This window comes from Scyliorhinus canicula, chromosome 16 (genome assembly GCF_902713615.1).
Source record: "Scyliorhinus canicula chromosome 16, sScyCan1.1, whole genome shotgun sequence".
NCBI lineage: Eukaryota > Metazoa > Chordata > Chondrichthyes > Carcharhiniformes > Scyliorhinidae > Scyliorhinus > Scyliorhinus canicula.
Window position 1 is genome coordinate 58,485,696 of NC_052161.1, and position 19,205 is coordinate 58,504,900.

Sequence of the window (19,205 nt, forward strand, 5' to 3'; positions counted from 1 at the left end):
AGCAGATGGGGGGGGGTAGACCCTTGGAGATTTGGCAGGCCAAGGGCGAGGGAGTATTCTTTTTTCTCCCATGTCCACAGGGTGTACTCCAGAATAGACTTTTTTGTACTGAGCAGGGGGCTGATTTCGAGAGTGCAGGACACGGAGTACTCGGCCATTGCGATTTCGGACCATGCACCACACTGGGTAGAGGTAGAACTGGGGGAAGCACGGGACCAGCGCCCGCTGTGGCGCCTGGATGTGGGGCTGCTGGCGGACGATGAGGTGTGCGGAAGGGTCCGGAAGGGCATTGAGAGATATCTGGGCACGAACGACACGGGCGAGGTGAAGGTGGGGGTAGTATGGGAGGCCCTGAAAGCAGTGATCAGAGGAGAGCTGATCTCCATAAGGGCACACAGAGAAAGGAAGGAGAGGCTGGAGAGGGAGAGACTGGTGGGGGAACTTATAGAAGTGGACAGGAGATATGCGGAGACACCAGAGGAGGGGCTGTTGAGGGAGCGGCGCAGTTTACAGGCCCAGTTTGACCTACTGACCACTAGGAAGGCGGAGACGCAATGGAGAAGGGCACAGGGTGCGGTCTATGAGTATGGGGAAAAGGCGAGCAGGATGCTAGCACACCAGCTGCGCAAGCGAGATGCAGCCAGAGAGATTGGGGGAGTGAGAGAGAAGGGAGGGAACGTAGTGCAGAAGGGGCAAGAGGTGAATGGGGTCTTCAGGGATTTCTACAGGGAATTGTACCGGTCTGAGCCGCCCAGGAGGAGGGGGGGAATGGAGAACTTCCTCGATAGATTGAGGTTCCCAAAGGTCCAGGAGGAACGGGTGGAGGGGCTGGGGGCGCCGATAGAGCTGCAGGAACTAGTTAAAGGGATAGGCCAGATGCAGGCGGGGAAGGCGCCGGGGCCGGATGGGTTCCCGGTGGAATTTTATAAGAAGTATGTGGACTTGGTGGGTCCAGTGCTGGTGCGAGCCTTCAATGAGGCGCGAGAGGGGGGGGCTCTGCCCCCGACAATGTCACAGGCCCTGATCTCCTTGATCCTGAAGCGGGACAAAGACCCTGTACAGTGCGGGTCCTATAGGCCTATCTCCCTCTTGAGTGTAGATGCCAAACTGTTGGCAAAGGTCCTGGCAACCAGAATAGAGGATTGTGTGCCAGGGGTAATCCATGAGGACCAGACGGGTTTCGTAAAGGGACGACAACTTAATACAAATGTCCGGAGGCTGTTGAATGTAATTATGATGCCAGCAGTGGAGGGGGAGGCTGAGATAGTGGTAGCACTGGATGCGGAGAAGGCATTCGATAGGGTGGAGTGGGAATACCTGTGGGAGACGCTGGAACGGTTTGGGTTTGGGGAGGGATTTATCAAGTGGGTGAAGCTGCTGTATTCGGCCCCGATGGCGAGTGTGGTTACAAACGGGAGGAGGTCGGAGTATTTTGGGCTCCATCGAGGTACCAGGCAGGGATGCCCCCTATCCCCCTTACTATTTGCATTAGCGATCGAACCGTTGGCGATGGCACTGAGGGGTTCAGGGGGTTGGAGAGGACTGACAAGGGGAGGGGAGGAGCATCGTGTATCACTCTATGCGGATGATTTGTTGTTGTATGTGGCGGATCCGGAAGGGGGAATGCCGGAGGTAATGGAAATACTAGCGGAGTTTGGGGACTTTTCGGGATATAAATTAAATGTGGGTAAAAGTGAGGTCTTTGTGATACACCCGGGAGATCAGGGGGAGGGAATTGGGCGGCTCCCCTTTAGGAGAGCAGTAAAGAGCTTCAGGTACTTGGGGGTGCAGGTGGCAAGGAACTGGGGGACCCTCCACAAGCTGAACTTTTCAAGGCTGGTGGAGCAGATGGAGGAGGAGTTCAAGAGGTGGGACATGGTAACGCTGTCGCTAGCAGGGAGGGTGCAGTCAGTCAAAATGACGGTCCTCCCGAGGTTCTTGTTTCTGTTCCAGTGCTTGCCCATCTTCCTCCCCAGGGCCTTCTTCAAGAAGGTAACTAGCAGCATTATGGGCTATGTGTGGGCGCATGGCACCCCTAGAGTGAGAAGGATTTTCTTGGAACGGAGTAGGGACAGTGGAGGATTAGCGCTACCCAATCTTTCCGGATACTACTGGGCGGCGAACGCATCGATGGTGCGCAAGTGGGTGATGGAGGGGGAGGGGGCAGCTTGGAAACGTATGGAGAGGGCGTCCTGCGGCAATACAAGCCTGGGGGCGCTAGTAACGGCACCATGGCCGCTCCCCCCCACAAGGTATACCACGAGTCCGGTAGTGGCGGCCACCCTTAAAATCTGGGGGCAGTGGAGGCGACACAGGGGGGAAGTGGGGGGTCTGATGGCGGCGCCACTGAGAGGGAACCACAGATTTGTCCCGGGGAACACTGGCGGGGGATTCCAGAGCTGGCACAGGGCGGGCATCAGGCAACTGAGGGACATGTTCATAGAGGGGAGGTTTGCGAGCCTGGGAGAGCTGGAGGAGAAATTTGAGCTCCCCCCGGGGAACACGTTTAAATACCTGCAGGTGAAGGCATTTGCCAGACGACAGGTGGAAGGATTCCCCTTGCTTCCCGATGGAGGGGCGAGTGATAGGGTGCTGTCAGGGGCCTGGGTCGGAGAAGGGAAGGTCTCGGACATCTACAAAATAATGCAGGAGGAGGAGGAGGTACCGATAGAGGAGCTGAAAGACAAGTGGGAAGCGGAGCTGGGAGAGCAGATAGAAGATGGGACATGGGCGGATGCCCTAGAGAGGGTCAATTCGTCGTCGTCGTGCGCAAGGTTGGGCCTCATCCAATTTAAGGTGCTGCACAGAGCCCATATGACGGGGACTAGGATGAGTCGGTTCTTCGGGGGGGAGGACAGGTGTGTTAGGTGTTCGGGAAGCCCTGCGAACCATGTACATATGTTCTGGATGTGTCCGGCACTGGAAGAGTTCTGGGAGGGGGTGGCGGGGACGGTATCGAGAGTGGTGGGAACCAGGGTCAAACCAGGGTGGGGGCTAGCGATTTTTGGGGTTGGGGTGGAGCCAGGAGTACAGGAGGCAAGGGAGGCCGGAATATTGGCCTTTGCGTCCTTGGTAGCTCGGAGAAGGATCTTGATTCAGTGGAGGGACACAAGGCCACCAAGCGTTAACACCTGGTTAAACGACATGGCAAGCTTCATCCAATTGGAAAGAATCAAATTCGCCCTGAGAGGGTCGGTACAGGGGTTCTTCCGGCGGTGGCAGCCCTTCCTTGACTTTTTGGATCAGAGATAGGAACCGGAGGCCGAAACAGCAGCAACCCGGGGAGAAAAGGGAGGGGGGGGGATAGCAACGAAGGGAGCACGTCAGCGGGGGGTCGCGGGCAAGGACTGCCCGAGGCCATCGGCAGAAAGGGAAAAACGGTTTGGTTGCTAGACTGATAGCGCGGAGGGGGGGGGGGGGGGGGGGGGGTGGGGGGGAGGGAGGGTGGGGGGGTGCGCGCGGGGGAGGGCGTGGGGAGGTTTTTCCAGGGGGGACTTGTGGTGTTATAATTTAAAATGTAATAGGGGTAAATGTTTGTATCGAAAAATTTCAATAAAAATTATTTAAAAAAAAAAGAATACCTGCCCATTATCTACTTTCTACTGCCTGTTGTTCAGCCAATTTCCTAAACAGATCCAATAATTTGCCTTCAACCTTAGCTAAAGAGTCTCTTATCACAGACTTCATCAAACGCTTCCTGGAAGTCCATATAAATAACCTCCAAAGACATTTTCTGTCCCATAACTTTTATTCACCATTTAAAAAAATTCAATCAGGTTCATCAGGCATGATTCACTTTTTAATAATAATAATAATCATTATTAGTGTCACAAATAGGTTACATTAACACTGCAATGAAGTTACTGTGAAAATCCCCTAGTCGCCACACTCCAGTGCCTGTTCGGATAGAGGGAGAATTCAGAATGTCCAATTCACCTAACAAGCACGTCTTTCAGGACTTGTGGGAGGAAACCAGAGCACCCAGAGGAAACCCATGCAGACATGGGGAGAACGTGCAGACTCCATACAGAAAGTGGCAGTGACCCAAGCCGGCAATTGAACCCAGGTCCCTGGTGCTGTGGAGCAACAGTGCTAACCACGTGCTACCGTGCCACTCCTTTACAAATCCATGCTAGGTCTCTGATCAGGTGAAAAATTTCAAAACACTATCCTCAATTATAGACTCTAATAACTTCCAAACACCAGATGATATGCCAAGGTTCCTTCTTTCAGCTTTCTTAGTGCAAACAATAAACAGAAGAACGGAATTCATGAGGTGAGAATGACTGCCAAGTTTTACATTGAGGCAACATTTGAGGTAGTGTGGCATCAAGAAGTCCAAGCAAAACTGGAGTAAATGGGAATTAATGAGAAACCCCTCTACTGGTTGGAATCATATCTAGCACAAAGGAAGATGGGGGTCAATCATTTCAGCTCCAGGACATAGCTGCAATTCCTCAGGGTAGTCTTCTAGGCCAAAGGCCAACTATCTTCAACTTTTTCATCAAGGACCTTTCCTCCATTATAAAGGTATAAGTGGGGATGTTCACTGATGGTTGCACAATGTTCAGCACCATTCACGACTCTTCAGACACTGAAAAATTCCCAGCCCCTACGCAGTACGACCTGGACAACATTCAGGCTTGGGCTGATGATGGTAAGAAACATTTGCGCCACATAAGCATCAGGCAGTGATCATATCCAAAAAAGAGAGAATCTAACCATTTCCCCATAACATGGAATGGTATTACTACCATTGATATCCCCACCATCAACATCCTTGGGGTTGTCACTGACCAGAAAATGAACTGGACCAGCCTTATAAATACTGTGGGCAGGCCAGAGGTTGGGAGTTGTGTGTCAAGTAACTCACCTTCTGATTCCTCACAGCTTGTCTGCTGTCTATAAGGGACAAGCCTAGAATGTGATGGAATACTCTTCTTTCTCCTGGATGAATGCAGCTCCAACAACACTTGATGAAGCAGCCTGCTGGATTGGCACCCCATCCACCAATTTCAACATTCACTTATGCAGTCGGTGTGTATCATCTACAAGATGCATTGCAGCAACTCACCAAGACTCTTTCCAAATGTACAACCTTTACCACTGAGAAGGACAAGGGCAGTAGACACATGGGAACATCACTACCTGCAAGTCCCCTCCACCACACACCATCCAGGCTTGGAACTATATCATCACTCTCACTGGATAAATGTCCTAGAACACACTTCCTTTAAAACATTTTTTTTTTTAAAAAAAGAGTACCCAATTCATTTTTTCCAATTTTAAGGGGGAATTTAGCGTGGCCAATCCAGCTACCCTGCACATCTTATTTTGGGTTGTGGGGGCGAAACCCATGAAAACACGGGGAGAATATGCAAACTCCTCACAGACAGTGTGACCCAGAGCCGGGATCGAACCTGGGACCTCAGCGCTGTGAGGTAGCAATGTTAACCACTGCGCCACCGTGCTGCCCGGGACACACTTCCTAACTACACTGTGGGTGTACCTATAATGCATGGACTACAGTGGTTCAAGAAAGCAGCCTAGCCAACGATACCCGCATCCCCATGACAAATACATTTTCAAAAAGCGAAGTGATCTGTAAAACTCTCCAATTTAAATAAGTTTTCGAATCAATTTGGAAGACTATAGGTCGGGCACCAGCTCTTTCCCAAGACCTTTAAAAGCTTGCAATGGAAACCATTTGTCTTGAGGATATCATTCATAAATGCCATTATTTCCTTTGTGATTGTTAATTACTTATGCTAACTTTTGTGATTCCCTGATTCAATATTAGTTTCCTTGGGATATCCAGCATGCTGGTCTCTTCATTTATTCTAAATACTAACACAAAGCAGTTTTCAACATCTCTGAAATTTCCATAGGCAATATGACCATTATCAATCGTCAAGAGGCCCACATTGCTTCTGTCGCTCCCCTTTTCCTCATATAACAATGATTTTTGAGGTGATTTCAACATCCTCTGCAAGCATCTTTCTATACGCCTTTTTCTTTTTTTGTTGAGGTGCTGAAACCTGGCTAAGTTTCTAATGAGTGAAGGGATAAGCCAAGATGGAACATGCACTCATGGGTTATGCCACAGCCATAGTTAATGAAATGTGACATGTTAAGGTGGCTTCAGAGAAGCAATCACTGCAAGTGAGTTAGGTTTCAGTCACATTTATGCCATTGGCAAACTCAGCTAGAAACAAGTTACGACTGGAGGAGCCTAGCTCAGGACAGCGCTCTATAATTGGCCTCTAAAAATTCATTCAGGTAGCTGGAATCCTGCCAAGGGAATTGACAGAAGCTAGGGCTGGATGTGGAAAGGGGGACAAGTTGGAGAAATTGACTCCTAGGAATTGTGAGAGTGAGATGTGTAAGGGGCAAAGAAGTATTACAGCTTACATGTCTACAAGGAAACTGGTTTCAGTGATTGTGCTGGGAGTTTCGTAGAGGGGAGTAAAAAGCGGTGAACCTAGCCAAAGGTTGCTTAGGTAGAACAGAGTGCAAAGGGACAGGTTCACAGAGAATTGTTTAAAAACTGGTGGAAAGATAAGCTCAGTAGCTATAAGCCACTAAGTATAATTTTGGTAGTGATGCAGTTTTTAGAAACAATGATTTGGGACAAAATCAATAGTCACTTGGGCAAATGCAGGTTAATTAAGGACAGCTAATATGGATTTGTTAATCCCAAATCATGTTGAAATAATCAGTTTTGGAACTTTTATGAAGTAACAGAGTTGATGAGGGAATACTGTTGATGTGGCTTACATGACTTCCAAAAGGCAATTGATTAAAATGCCTCACAACAGACGTGCAAGCAAAGTTTTAACCCATAGAATAAAACGGACAGTAACATTATGAATATGAACAGGAAACAGGTAAGTGGTTGCTTTTTGAACTGGGGACGGTTTATAGTGGAGAACCACAGGAATCAATGTTAGGGCCCCGGCCCTTCCTGATGGAGATTAATGGCTTAGGCCTTGGAGTTTAGGGCACAATTTCAAAATTTGCAGATACCACAATACTTGGAAGTACTGTGAACTGTGATAGAGTTCAACTTCAAAAGAACAGACCGGTGGAATAGTGGTGTTGGGGGGTGGGGGGGGAGGGATGATTGTGGCACACACAAATCATTTAAAGGTAGCAGGGAAGTTGAAAAAAACTCTGAAGGGTCAGACGGATTTGAAACATCAACTTTCTTTCCCCGAAGATGCTGTCTCCTGCTGAGGTTGTCTAGCATTATGTTTCGATTTCAGATTTCCAATGTCCAAAATATTTTGTTTATATATTAGAAGTGATAAGTTTTTAAAAAACACTGGCTCAGCCTCAGTTAGAATGAAACATTTGAGTTCTGGGCACCACACTTTAGGAGGCATATGAAGTCATTAGAGAGAGAGAGAGAGAGAGAGGAGCAGAAAAGATTCACGAAAATGGTTCTAGAGATGAAGAACTTCAGTTACTTAGATAGATTTAAGGAGCTGAAATTGCTTTCCTTGGAAGAGAAGGTTGAGAAGAAATATGATGAGGTATTCAAAATCATGAGTGGTTTGCACAGTGTAAACAGGGAAAAGGAATTCCCATAGGTGGAAGGATCAGAACTGGTGGGTCCAGATTTAAGGTGATTGACAAGAAAAAATCAATGACAGCAATGGTTTAAAAAAAAACATTAAATGGTTAGGATTGGAATGAACTGCATAAAGCTGTGATGGAGGCAGACCCAATCTTGGCATTCAAAAGGAAATTGGATCATTAACTGAAAAGAAAAATGGGGAAAGGAAAGCGGAGTGAGCCTGGGTGCTCTTGCAGAGAGCCAGCATGCAGACAATGGGCAGAAGGGCTTCCTTCTGTGCTGCGACTATTCTAGAAAGGGTAAAGGAGCACAGAGTGGGACTAAAAGGCAGTGCAGCTTTGGTACAGAATGATAAGGAATGAGTAGATGCGGAGGGGCATAGAATAGTAATGTGGTCTTATTGAGAAAATGTGAAATTATTCTTCAAATAGATACTGGATAGTAGAGGTTAGTTTGAAACTACCTGATACATAGGAAAAATAGTGTAATTTAATATGAAAATGCAATAGAACCTATGATTTACATCAAAATCTGTCAGCTAGCAAATGAGTAGCTGGGTAATCTTGAAATAACTCCAATTGGAACTGATGGGTGCAATGGGCATTAGTATCTGAACATTTAACATGTCCAAACACCAATGAACAGTTATTAAAAAAGCAAACTGAATGCCGAATTACACTGTTAGAAAAGTGGAGGACCAAGTCAAAGAAAACCATGCTAAAATTAGATAGAGTTTGGTGAGACCACACTCAGTACGATGTTCAATTTAGGTAACCAGGACCTGAAGGACACAATGAAGATGCAGCAAAAAGGAGCCACAATGACCATGAAGTCACCCAAGAAGAACTTAAGAGGAAATGTTACACAAGCCAGAAAAGGTAAATCCTGAACACCAATTCAAATCAATCCATACTTCTTCCTTTGTTCAACTCTTGGGTTAGTTTTATTACTAGTTCTATCTTGGTTTGGACAAGTTGTGCCATATTTGACGGAATATTTTTTGATATTTTGTGGCTCTATTTTCTGTCACCAAAGTTTTCACATAACAATAGCCCTTTAGCAAATATTAAAGGTTTATAGTACTTACGCCATTGACAGAAGGTCGTCTGAAATGGTATGGTTGTTTTTCTATCACATTAATACAAATTAAGTCGATATCCAAGGTCATGCAAGCTACCTGTTAAGAAGTAAATTGTTGTCACAAAAATATTTGGTAAGAATGAGGTCCAAAATAGTTACGTTATACTTAATTAACTTAAATCTCTTCCATTCTGCCACATTTAGAATAGAAATGTCAATTTGGAATGGGAATAAAAAGGACAGTACAAGGGATGATTAGCTTTAAAAAAAAATCAAAAGTTGCTATTTCACAGCCCTAAAAATATAACACACACTTGCAAAATGTAAAGAAATGTATATGTTTATTTTATTCAGAGACATGGCTAACTACGTAGAATAGAATCCCTAGAGTGCAGGAGGCCATTTGTCCATTGAGTCTGCACCGACCCTGCGAAAAAGCACCGTACCTAGGTTCACTCCCCCTATCCCTGTAACTCCTCCTAACCTGCACATCTTTGGACACTAAGGGGCACTTTTACACAGCCAATCCACCTAACCTGCACATCTTTGGTCTGTGGGAGGAAACTGGAGCACTTGGAGGAAACCCACCTAAGACACAAAGAGAACAGGTAACCTCTGCACATCACCCAAGGCCAGAATTTAACCTGGTCCCTGGTCCTATGTGGTAGCAGTGCTAACGACTGTGCCACCATGAAGTTTTCTCGTCAACACTTGAACTACTACAGAATTTTAGATGGCAGGGTTACAAATAGTTTCAACAATTTGAATCTGGAGAAGAAATTTTACTCTGGTTTGCCAGTCCTGGGTACAAAATGGATGAACACATCATCAGATTTCCACTTGTAGCAGAGGAAAATTGTGCTTCAATCTATGGCAATATCACTATGCTAAAGCAACACTGAGGCAAACCTGACCGCAGGTTCAGCAACAACCTCCCTCACTCCCATTAGAGGATCTAAGATATGGGCATGCAGCGAGAAGTTGCAGTTGGGAAAATGGCAAGCATTTTTACATCAGACAATATCTTTGGGTATGGAGTTTCTTCTGGTTGCTCTTTTCACACAGCACCAAGAGGTCCAGCAGCTGCCAGTCATTATTACTGTTGCAGGACTGCCAGGCCTACAGCTTTTTGATCCTAAGCCCTGCCAATGGGTTGCTCAATGCTGGAGGAATATTGAAGTCGATAAAGATCGCCCAAGCTAAAATAATATAGGCAGTTTCAGATTGTGTCAGACAAAGAACAGGAGAGGGAAGCAGAAAATTGGCTGTTTGTTGCATTGATCAGTTTTGCTGAAAAAAATAGAATTTGTAGATACTGGTTTTAAATTTTATGCATCAATTAAACAGAAACTGAAATACACAGCAAGATAATGGTCATATCCGTAAATGGATACGAGTTAATTATACTTTTTCAAATCTAGTTCACTTACATGAAACAGCTTTTCTGTTTTTGGCAACACAGCCACAATGTCATATGACCTGGTGTGCGGAGACGTGATTCTCTGTAACACAATAATTGCGTTTTAATGATCAGAACATTATCTTTGTTCAAATGAAGTTTCGACAAATAAAAATAAAACCGGAAGCTGGCTAATAACAGAATACGCTTGTTTGTAACTTTGCGGCAATGTGCTCGATTTATAGTAAAACTATACTTACTTTTCTGAGGCTACGTCTATGCCATACAGTAAGTTCCTGCTTATTGGCTTCCCATTTTAACATTGTTGCATTTTAATGTTGGGGACCTACAATCTTGTTGATTGTTGCAAGATTTGTTGTAACGTCATTTTCTGCATGACCCAATTGGGCCATTTTGGAGTGGGCTCTCTTGCTCTCTAATGCCGACATGAAGCCTCTTCCCAAGACTGACCCTTTGCCTTGAGGCTTCTCCCAGTGCCCAACCTCTCGCTGAACCCCCACAGCCTGGCTCACCACTTCCCTCTCAAGGTCCAGAGCTGATGGGTGGCAACGTGGCGCAGTAGTTCGCACTGCTGCCTCATGGCGCCAAGGACCCAGGTTATGCCCTGGGTCATGTCCGGATGGAGTCTGCACATTCACCCAGCGTCTGCGTGGGTCTCACCCACACAACCAAAAGATGTGCAGGGTAAATGGACTGACCATGGTAAATTGCCCCTTAATTGGAAAAACTAAAAAAAAAATCCAGATCTGATGTCAGAGCTCGAGTGTTGTGAAAGTGTGGTCCCCATTACCAAGCTGGGGCAATTATAATCCAAGTTTAAAAAATGATTGCTAAAGCTGCTCTTTCTGTAATGCTGCTGAAAGCAGCCAGTGAGTGCTTTCAAATAAAAACATGGTTTACAACAGCCCCAGCTGGCATTTGATGGGACCCACAATTTCATAACCTTGGAACATCTTGAATGGGAATGCAGTTTCAGGAGAAGGAGGCAGAGAGAGTGAACCAAGGAGCAGAAGTGCGGTATCAGTGTGTTGGGCATATGGAGAGATTGAGATTGAGGCGGGGGGGGGGAATACAGGCAAGTTGGATGACCGGGGTAGGGAGAAGCCATAGGTCGGAGGGCCAGGGATGAGAAGGATTTGCAGTGAGCAGAGTGGGACGAAGTAGGATCAGCAACAAGGGGGTACTGTACATTTTTATATGCATTTTATTTGAAAAGTTATTTCAAGTAGGAATTTAGCAATCCGAGTTTAGCACATGGGCTAAACAACTGGCTTATAATGCAAAACAAGGCCATCGGCGCGGGTTCAATTCCCGTACCGGCCTCCCCGAACAGGTGCCGGAATGTGGAGACTAGGGGCTTTTCACAGAAACTTCATTGAAGCCTACTTGTGACAATAAGCGATTATTATTATTAAAGTATTCCAACAGGGCAGCACGGTGGCCTAGTGGTTAGCACAGCTGCCTCACGGCGCTGAGGTCCCAGGTTCGATCCCGGCTCTGGGTCACTGTCCGTGTGGAGTTTGCACATTCTCCCCGTGTCTGCGTGGGTTTCGCAGCACGGTAGCATGGTGGTTAGCATAAATGCTTCACAGCTCCAGAGTCCCAGGTTCAGTTCCCGGCTGGGTCACTGTCTGTGCAGAGTCTGCACGTCCTCCCCGTCTGTGCGTGGGTTTCCTCCGGGTACTCCGGTTTCCTCCCACAGTCCAAAGATGTGCGGGTTAGATGGATTGGCCATGATAAATTGCCTTTAGTGTCCTAAAAAAACAAAAATAAGGTTAATGTTGGGGGGGGGGTTACTGATATAGGGTGGATACGTTGGCTTGAGTAGGGTGATCATTGCTCGGCACAACATCGAGGGCCGAAGGGCCTGTTCTGTGCTGTTCTATGTTCTAACCCAAAAATGTGCAGAGTAGGTGGATTGGGCATGCTAAATTTTCCCCTTAATTGGACAATCTAAATTTATATTAAAAAAATAAAAAAATAAAAGTATTCCAACTTACAATGTGTAATTTGTTTTCCCTAACATGCAAGACCAGAGAGAACCAAACGTATGTTTCACAGAAAGTAATTTCACTCAAATGATTTTTAGAAATGTAACCGCAACTTTAAGTGAGGACTTACTATATATTAAAAATAAAAATAGGCATCATGAAAATGTATTTTCAACATATGCATGATTCCACATTTTAAAAATATATTCCAATCATTTATTGCTATCTACCCCCAACTATTTAGAGCTGCACTTTCCTGCGACTGGCTAGATTTTGTACATATTTGACGAGTACCTGCAGTTAATATAAACAACAGAAGGGAAGAATTAAATTTTTTTCTATGCATAACAAGAACATAAAGCTGTTCTTTTTACTTAGATTCATAACTTAATTATCCACCATCCAAAGGAAATTCTCTTTATTAACTCAAAACTATTCAATGGAGTATTCCACATGTATACTAAAAGTACTTGGCTCCATCTCTATAGCTACTCCCTTGACTCAAAAGATAGCTGCTGCTCTTTGCAACTACCTGTCCAATAATGAGAGCTGAGTGAGTAAAACATCACTCCAGTTAAAAGTAGATTTAAAAAATGATACCAACCTATTTGTGAACTTCTGCTTGGTCTTCTATTGTGAATGAAACCCTAATCTACATAATTTTCATGTATCCCTCTAATATTATACTCCATTCCTCCCCCAGCTCTCTTAAAACTACCACTCAACTGTTATCTGTGTCAACTCCCGTCGTTGGACATGCATCTCACCTTTATTCAAACTTCATTGTCCTGCCATATCAATGTGAATCAATATGCTCAACATCGCTTTCAAACAATTCTGTAGCTTTCTCTTGCCTTCCAATAAAACAGCCCCTGACACAACCTCCATTTTTTCTTTATTCCTGTGGCCTTTGTTCCACAATCAGCAGTTGCCCTTTTAAGCGTTTCTTCCATTAACTTAGCCACAGAGTCCTTACAGTGCAGAAGGAGACCATTCAGCCCATCAAATCTGCACCTACTCTCTGAAAGTGCACCCTATCCAAGCCCATTCCCTCGCAACCCCATCCAACCCGCACATCTTTGGGTGCAGAAGCCAAATGTACTGGAGATTAAAAATTTAGCATCAGTACTTACCAGATCATTGCAGTGAGCGGCATCAGAGACAATCACAGTAAGTCTTGTCAGAATTTTAATTGGTTTTGATTTCCCCTATTTAACAGAAATTTTATTAAACTCTTATCAGTTTCATTATTTCCTGTTCTGCATTTTAATCGCATTGGCAAAGTTTATTTGTCTTGGAGCCTGAAACATTAATGTGCGGCAGACTTCAAGTTTAAAACTTCGTACAAGTCATTTGCAACATCATTGCAAGTCACCTCTTGAGAAAAAGGCAGGCACAATCATGCAAACTGTTCAGTGTTTAGAATACATTAGGGAAAACCTTAAATAAAACAGCATGTTGAGAATTCTTCAAGCTCTAAAACTGGCGATCATAATCAAGAATTTATCTCTTGACTAACTATATTTTAAAAAAGAATTAGAGTACCCAATTCATTTTTTCCGATTAAGGGGCAATTCAGTGTGGCCAATCTAGCCTGCACAACTTTGATTTGTGGGGGCGAAACCCAGGCAAACACGGGGAGAATGTGAAAATTCCAGATGGACATTGACCCAGAGCTGGGATCGAACCTGGGACCTCGGTGCCATGAGACAGCAGTGCTAACCACTGCGCCACTGTGTTGCCTTTGACTAACTGCTTTGACTATAAACAGTATCTTTTCTCCAAGATTGTTATTAATGTCAAAATTAGACAGATTTTTCAAATAAGGTCTGATGAAAGGTCATAAAACTGAAAATATTTCAAACTGAAATATTAACTATTTCTCGCTTGACCTGTTGAGTATTTCCAGCATTTTTTGTTTTTATTCCAGATTTCCAACATGTGGATGATTTTGCTTTTGTATTTCAAATTCTGGGATAGTGGTCTAGACAATCTAGTTCTCAGAAACGGAGGTAGGTTGAATCGATTTAGAGCAAGTATGCATCAATATTAGCTCAATAATCTGGTCACCCTGCAACTGCACACACACTCTTCTAGCAAGGTTCAACAATCACCAAAAAACCTGAACAATTTCACTATCTTTAACAAAAGGAATGATAACTGACTTTAGGAATCTGGGTGCCAACATTTCACTAGGAAAATTTACTGAACCAGTGGGAAAATAGAAATAACATTTTGGAAAGATTAATATTATTTGCAATCACAAATATATTTGCATAAAGCGCCAACAAACTCATTATTACAAAATCTAATTTTAAGCTAATATCTATACATACACGCTGAATGCACCAGGCAAACCAACAAAATCAGGAATATCAGGAACAATATCAGCACAAATTCAAAAAATCTAAACTCATAAGTCATTGAAATATATTTGCATAGAAATGTCAAAAATGATGAAAATCTGATTTTAAAAATGGAATTTACGTGTAACCAGATTAATGGAAGATATTGTCTATAGTTATTGTTTATATTTATTTACATAAAATGTGCTTACAACTAACCACTTTATTCTGCTCCTTGCAATGTTATGGAAAAGAATAATGATTAAAACAGAAAAAAAATTGCTATACAACGGAAGTAGGAACCGTAAAGACAGTCCCAATCGAGGTGACATATAAAAAGGTTACACTAACTACAAAATAACATTAAAATATTGCATACTAAAAATACTATTTGCCATCGTCAAATCCACTATTGCAGTGATTCTCAAAGTTTTGTCTGCAGACAACTGATCCAGGAGTCATCCAGGTAGCCCAGGGGCTGGTCCAACATGCAAGTCAATGATATGCAACACCATAATCAAAGCCATGTAAGGATAGACCAGGACCCTCATTCCTACCACTTGTGTAATTCCACACCACCAGATTGGCTCCCACATGCAGGATACAAATCTTCACGAACAATAATGTAGATTTAAAAGCAAGGTTTACATTACTGTTACAACACACAATTGCCAAATCAAGTTTTCAACATTTGTGGGTCTTTAGACAGAGCAGGAAGTGGTGAACATGGAGCCTGACATGAGACTAGTTATTCAGTTTGGTACCAAACATCACTTCATTGGTGTCTCAAAAGCAGTGTTGGGTTGCCCATTAACTCTTGCGGTGGCAAAAGAAACCAAGAAGAGTGGGACTGGTGGATGGCTCGCAGTGTCTTTTGTCCCACCTACGTTGTCCACGGACGAAAAGTTTGAGAACCACTGCACTTTAGGCAATACATTGTACACCGAAATAATACTGTGGTACCAAAAACAGGCTGAAAAGATACACATAGGCCAGGAACAGAAACTGTCTCAAGAGACTCTGGCTGGAATCGATACTGGCCATTTGCAAAAGCACCTAAGTCAAGGCATAAACCTGTTATTGCTATACGTACTTTGATTACCCACTTCAAGACTATTAATATGTAACAAACCTCCAGACACAGGTGGGGTCTGGCTCGGACAATGGCCAGTGGTGGGCATATACATATGACTCCTACAGGAATCCTAGCTTCCCAGCATAAAAGAAAGAAGCATCGAACAGATCTTGAGCAATAACCTGGGAGTTGCTCAGGCACAACCATCGCGAGAATAAAGGACACTGGGTTTCGAATCCAGAGAAGGCATCAAAATCGAGTGATCGAAGCCTGCCAGCCTCCTTTACTAAGTGTGGGTAAAACCCAAAGCTCAGCTGCGAGTCCGAGTCATATTTTCTTGAGTAATAGAATTCTGTGAACCCGTTTTGTCCTTTGTTTATCTCGCTAATAAGGGCACCCGAGTAAAACTTTTCAATAAGTAAACTGTTCGAACGCATCAGAGGTTTTAAAGGCACCTCAAATGGTCCTTTGATAAGTGATACGTTGTTCTGATGTCGAACCTTCAACTCAGTATTCTCCAACACTCCGTCTGAGCCTGAATTAAGAGGACAGATTGTCCCACATAACGGGCAGTCTTACGTGAGTGAAGGACTAATACAGATTTCGACCAGTAAAATTGGGACATTAACCGGGTGTCTGTAACACAAGGTGAACAAACTACGTATTTAGATCTCGGATAGTCAAGGGAGTTGGGTAAAAATATGGGGGAGGGGTACAATTTAGTGAAAGCCGGACCCCTAACCCAAGGATTCCCACACACCTGTGACAAACCCTAGGGAGAGAGAGAGAGAGAGAGAGAGAGAGAATACGAAGAGTAGAGAAATGGCAGTGTGCCCAGAGTGAGAAGTGACCCAAGTGGGTACAGTACTACAGTAAATTAGAAAGAGTCTGGGACACAAAGGTAAATAAGTAGAGTATGGATCCTCAGCGCCGTAGGCAGCAATGCTAACCATTGTGCCAATGTGCTACCCTTTTCTACTTTTTTAAAAACGTTATATTCTGTAAAACTGAGTTTTATATCAATTGGGAGTTGTAAACTGGATTTTAATTTTATGTTCAATTAACAGATGTTTGGCATGCAAATAGTCCTCTGTTGTTGCTTTACTAGGTTGTAGCTATCCCCGGTGCTAGTCCTGACATCCCCACCGAAACCTTTGAAACAGAGTTGATACCATGATATTGGTAGATATGGAGGGCCATGAGATCACAGATTGTGACTGTGTTATTTACCCAAAGAGTGGTGAGGATGTAAAATTTGCGAGAAGTGGCTGGCACAAATAGTATAGATGCATTTATGGGGAAACGTAGAAGGTTGATTTGGATGAGAAAAAAGGGAGAAGATTTGAGTGGATAATCAACAACAGTATGCACGATTTGTGCCAAATTATCTGAGTCTGCAAAATATCCTGTGCAAATTCCTAATTTTCGAAGGGGAATTGGATAAACATTTGAAAAGAAAAGTGCATAACTAATGTAAAGAATGGGACTAATTGACATAAAACCCTCATCTGGTTCACTAATGTCCTTTAGGGCAGGAAATCTGCATGGACTAGCAGACATGTGACTCCAGATCCACGATAACGTGGTTGACTCTTAACTGTCCCTCAAGGGCAATTGGGAGTGGGCAATAAATGCTGAACCGGCCTGCAACGCCCACGTCCAATGACCAAATTTTTAAACATTTGAGATCTTTCAAGAATAGTACAGATATGATGGGCTGAAGATGCTCCTTTCGTGCAATAATCTTTGTTTTATGATCCTTGGCCAGACCCCAGGTGGTGGAGGGGGGTTGGGGACAATGAAGTTTAAACAAACACATGAGTTTTACTGTACTTGTCCTGAAAGCTATAAAACAAGGTAGATATTATAAATTATTTTATCTTTCTGAACAAGTGAGGTACATGTGATCTAACAGGCGAGCTGTTATTAGATGCACCACATTACACAAAATATGTGACAGATCACAGAAGTTACAGAACAGAAGGAGGCCGTTGGCCCATCGAGTCTGCACCGACGTTTGGAAAGAGCACCCTACTCCACCCTATCTCCGTAATCCAATAACACCACCTAATATTTTGGACACTAAGGGACAATTTAGCATTGCCAATTCGTTTGCACTTCTTTGGACAGTGGGTGGAACCCAGAGGAAACCCACGCAGACACTAGGAGAGACTGCAAATTCCACAGTCACCTGAGGCCAGAATTGAACGCAGGTCCCTGGAGCTATGAGGCAGCAGTGCTAATCACTGAGCTGCCCGTGGCGAAAATATATTCCATGGATTTTACAACCATTCACTGAGAGGTTTTGTCATATTGAGTCAACCAATAGCGCTGAAACTTTGTTCATCTCTGATTGTTTCCAATATCCTCCTTTTGAAGATCGTGCCTTGGAATTCATTGCAACGGTCGCTCCAACTCCGATGGCTACAGCAATGAGTAACACCTCAGGATTTCAGTCTCACCTTCTGAGACACCCTTCCTGGATTGGGGCGCACAGGCTTCACCTTCCAAACACCATTGCATTGTGGCTGAGCCAAACAGAACACCACTGCTTCACCAAAGGTACACACTCTTTGGTTTCCTTCTCAAAGCTTCAGCATCTTTCTTTTTTTTTTTAGAAAATATTTTATTAAGGATTTTAATGATTTTAACAGTTTTAAACGGAAAGATCCACAAAGACAGAAAACCAACAATAACATAGCCAGCTCTCTCTTTCCCCCCCACCTCCCCCAAACATGGTCCATGTAAATATTCCATGTCACGGTCCTTCCTCCATTGGTCTTCCTACCCTTATTTGTTAATTCCATACCCCCCTCCCCCTGCTGACAGATTACATTTCCTTGAAGAAACCGATGAATGGCTGCCACCTCCGAGCGAACCCCTGTACCGAACCCCTTAAGGCAAATTTGATTTTCCCCAACCTGAGAAACCTGTAATGTCGCTAACCCAAACCCCCGGTTACAAGTCCATCTATCCCAGCAGAATCCGTCTCCGGGCCACCAGGGAAGTAAAAGCCAGAACGTCTGCCTCTCCCCCGCCCACCGGCTCCTGGATCTTCCAACATTCCAAATATTGCCACCTCTGGACTCTGAGTGACCCTCCCTTGCGGAACCTCAGAAATAACGTCAGCAAAACTGTGCCAAAAGCCCCATAACCTCGGACACGCCCAGAACATGTGTACATGATTCACAGGACTTTCCCCACAGTGCCCACACCTGTCCCTTCACCTCCTCAAAAACCTGCTCATCCTGGCCACCAACATATGTGCCCTGTGGATCACTTGAATTAGATCAAGCTGAGCCTGGCGTCCGACGAGGACCCGTTCACTCTCCGCAGGGCCTCCTCCCATTGCCCAACCTCCAACTCCCCATCCAACTCTTCTTCACATTTCCTCTTCACCTCCCCTATTGGAACACCTTCCCACTCCATCAGCTCCTTACATATTTCCAAGACCTTCCCCTCCCCAACTCATGATTTTGACATCACCTTCTCCTGTAGCCCCTTAGTGGGAGGCGCAGGAAGCTCAGAATCTTTCTCCGAACAAAGTCCCGCACTTGCAAGTACTGGAACCCATTCCCACCTGGCAACTCAAATTCCTCCTCTAGCTCCTCCAAACTCTGAAAGCCCTCCTCAATAAAAAGATCTCCAAATCTCTTGATCACTCCTATGGAGCGAACCGATGGTTGTCACAGATCGGTGACCACACCGACGCCTC

At 44.5% G+C, this 19,205-nt stretch overlaps 1 protein-coding gene across 3 annotated transcripts in view; it reads right to left on the reverse strand.

Annotated features, from left to right (window-relative positions):
* rpp30 (ribonuclease P/MRP 30 subunit) overlaps window positions 1-19,205 on the reverse strand; it is a 57,172-nt gene that overhangs the window by 22,601 nt on the left and 15,366 nt on the right. For 2 of the 3 annotated variants that reach the window (XM_038773248.1, XM_038773246.1), the window contains exons 4-6: window positions 13,204-13,278; window positions 10,090-10,161; window positions 8,667-8,756 (exon numbers count right to left, since the gene is read on the reverse strand). In XM_038773248.1, coding sequence (XP_038629176.1) covers window positions 8,667-8,756; window positions 10,090-10,161; window positions 13,204-13,278 — 237 coding nt within the window. The remainder of the gene's footprint in view (window positions 1-8,666; window positions 8,757-10,089; window positions 10,162-13,203; window positions 13,279-19,205) is intronic. The other variant, XM_038773247.1, reaches the window with a different exon arrangement.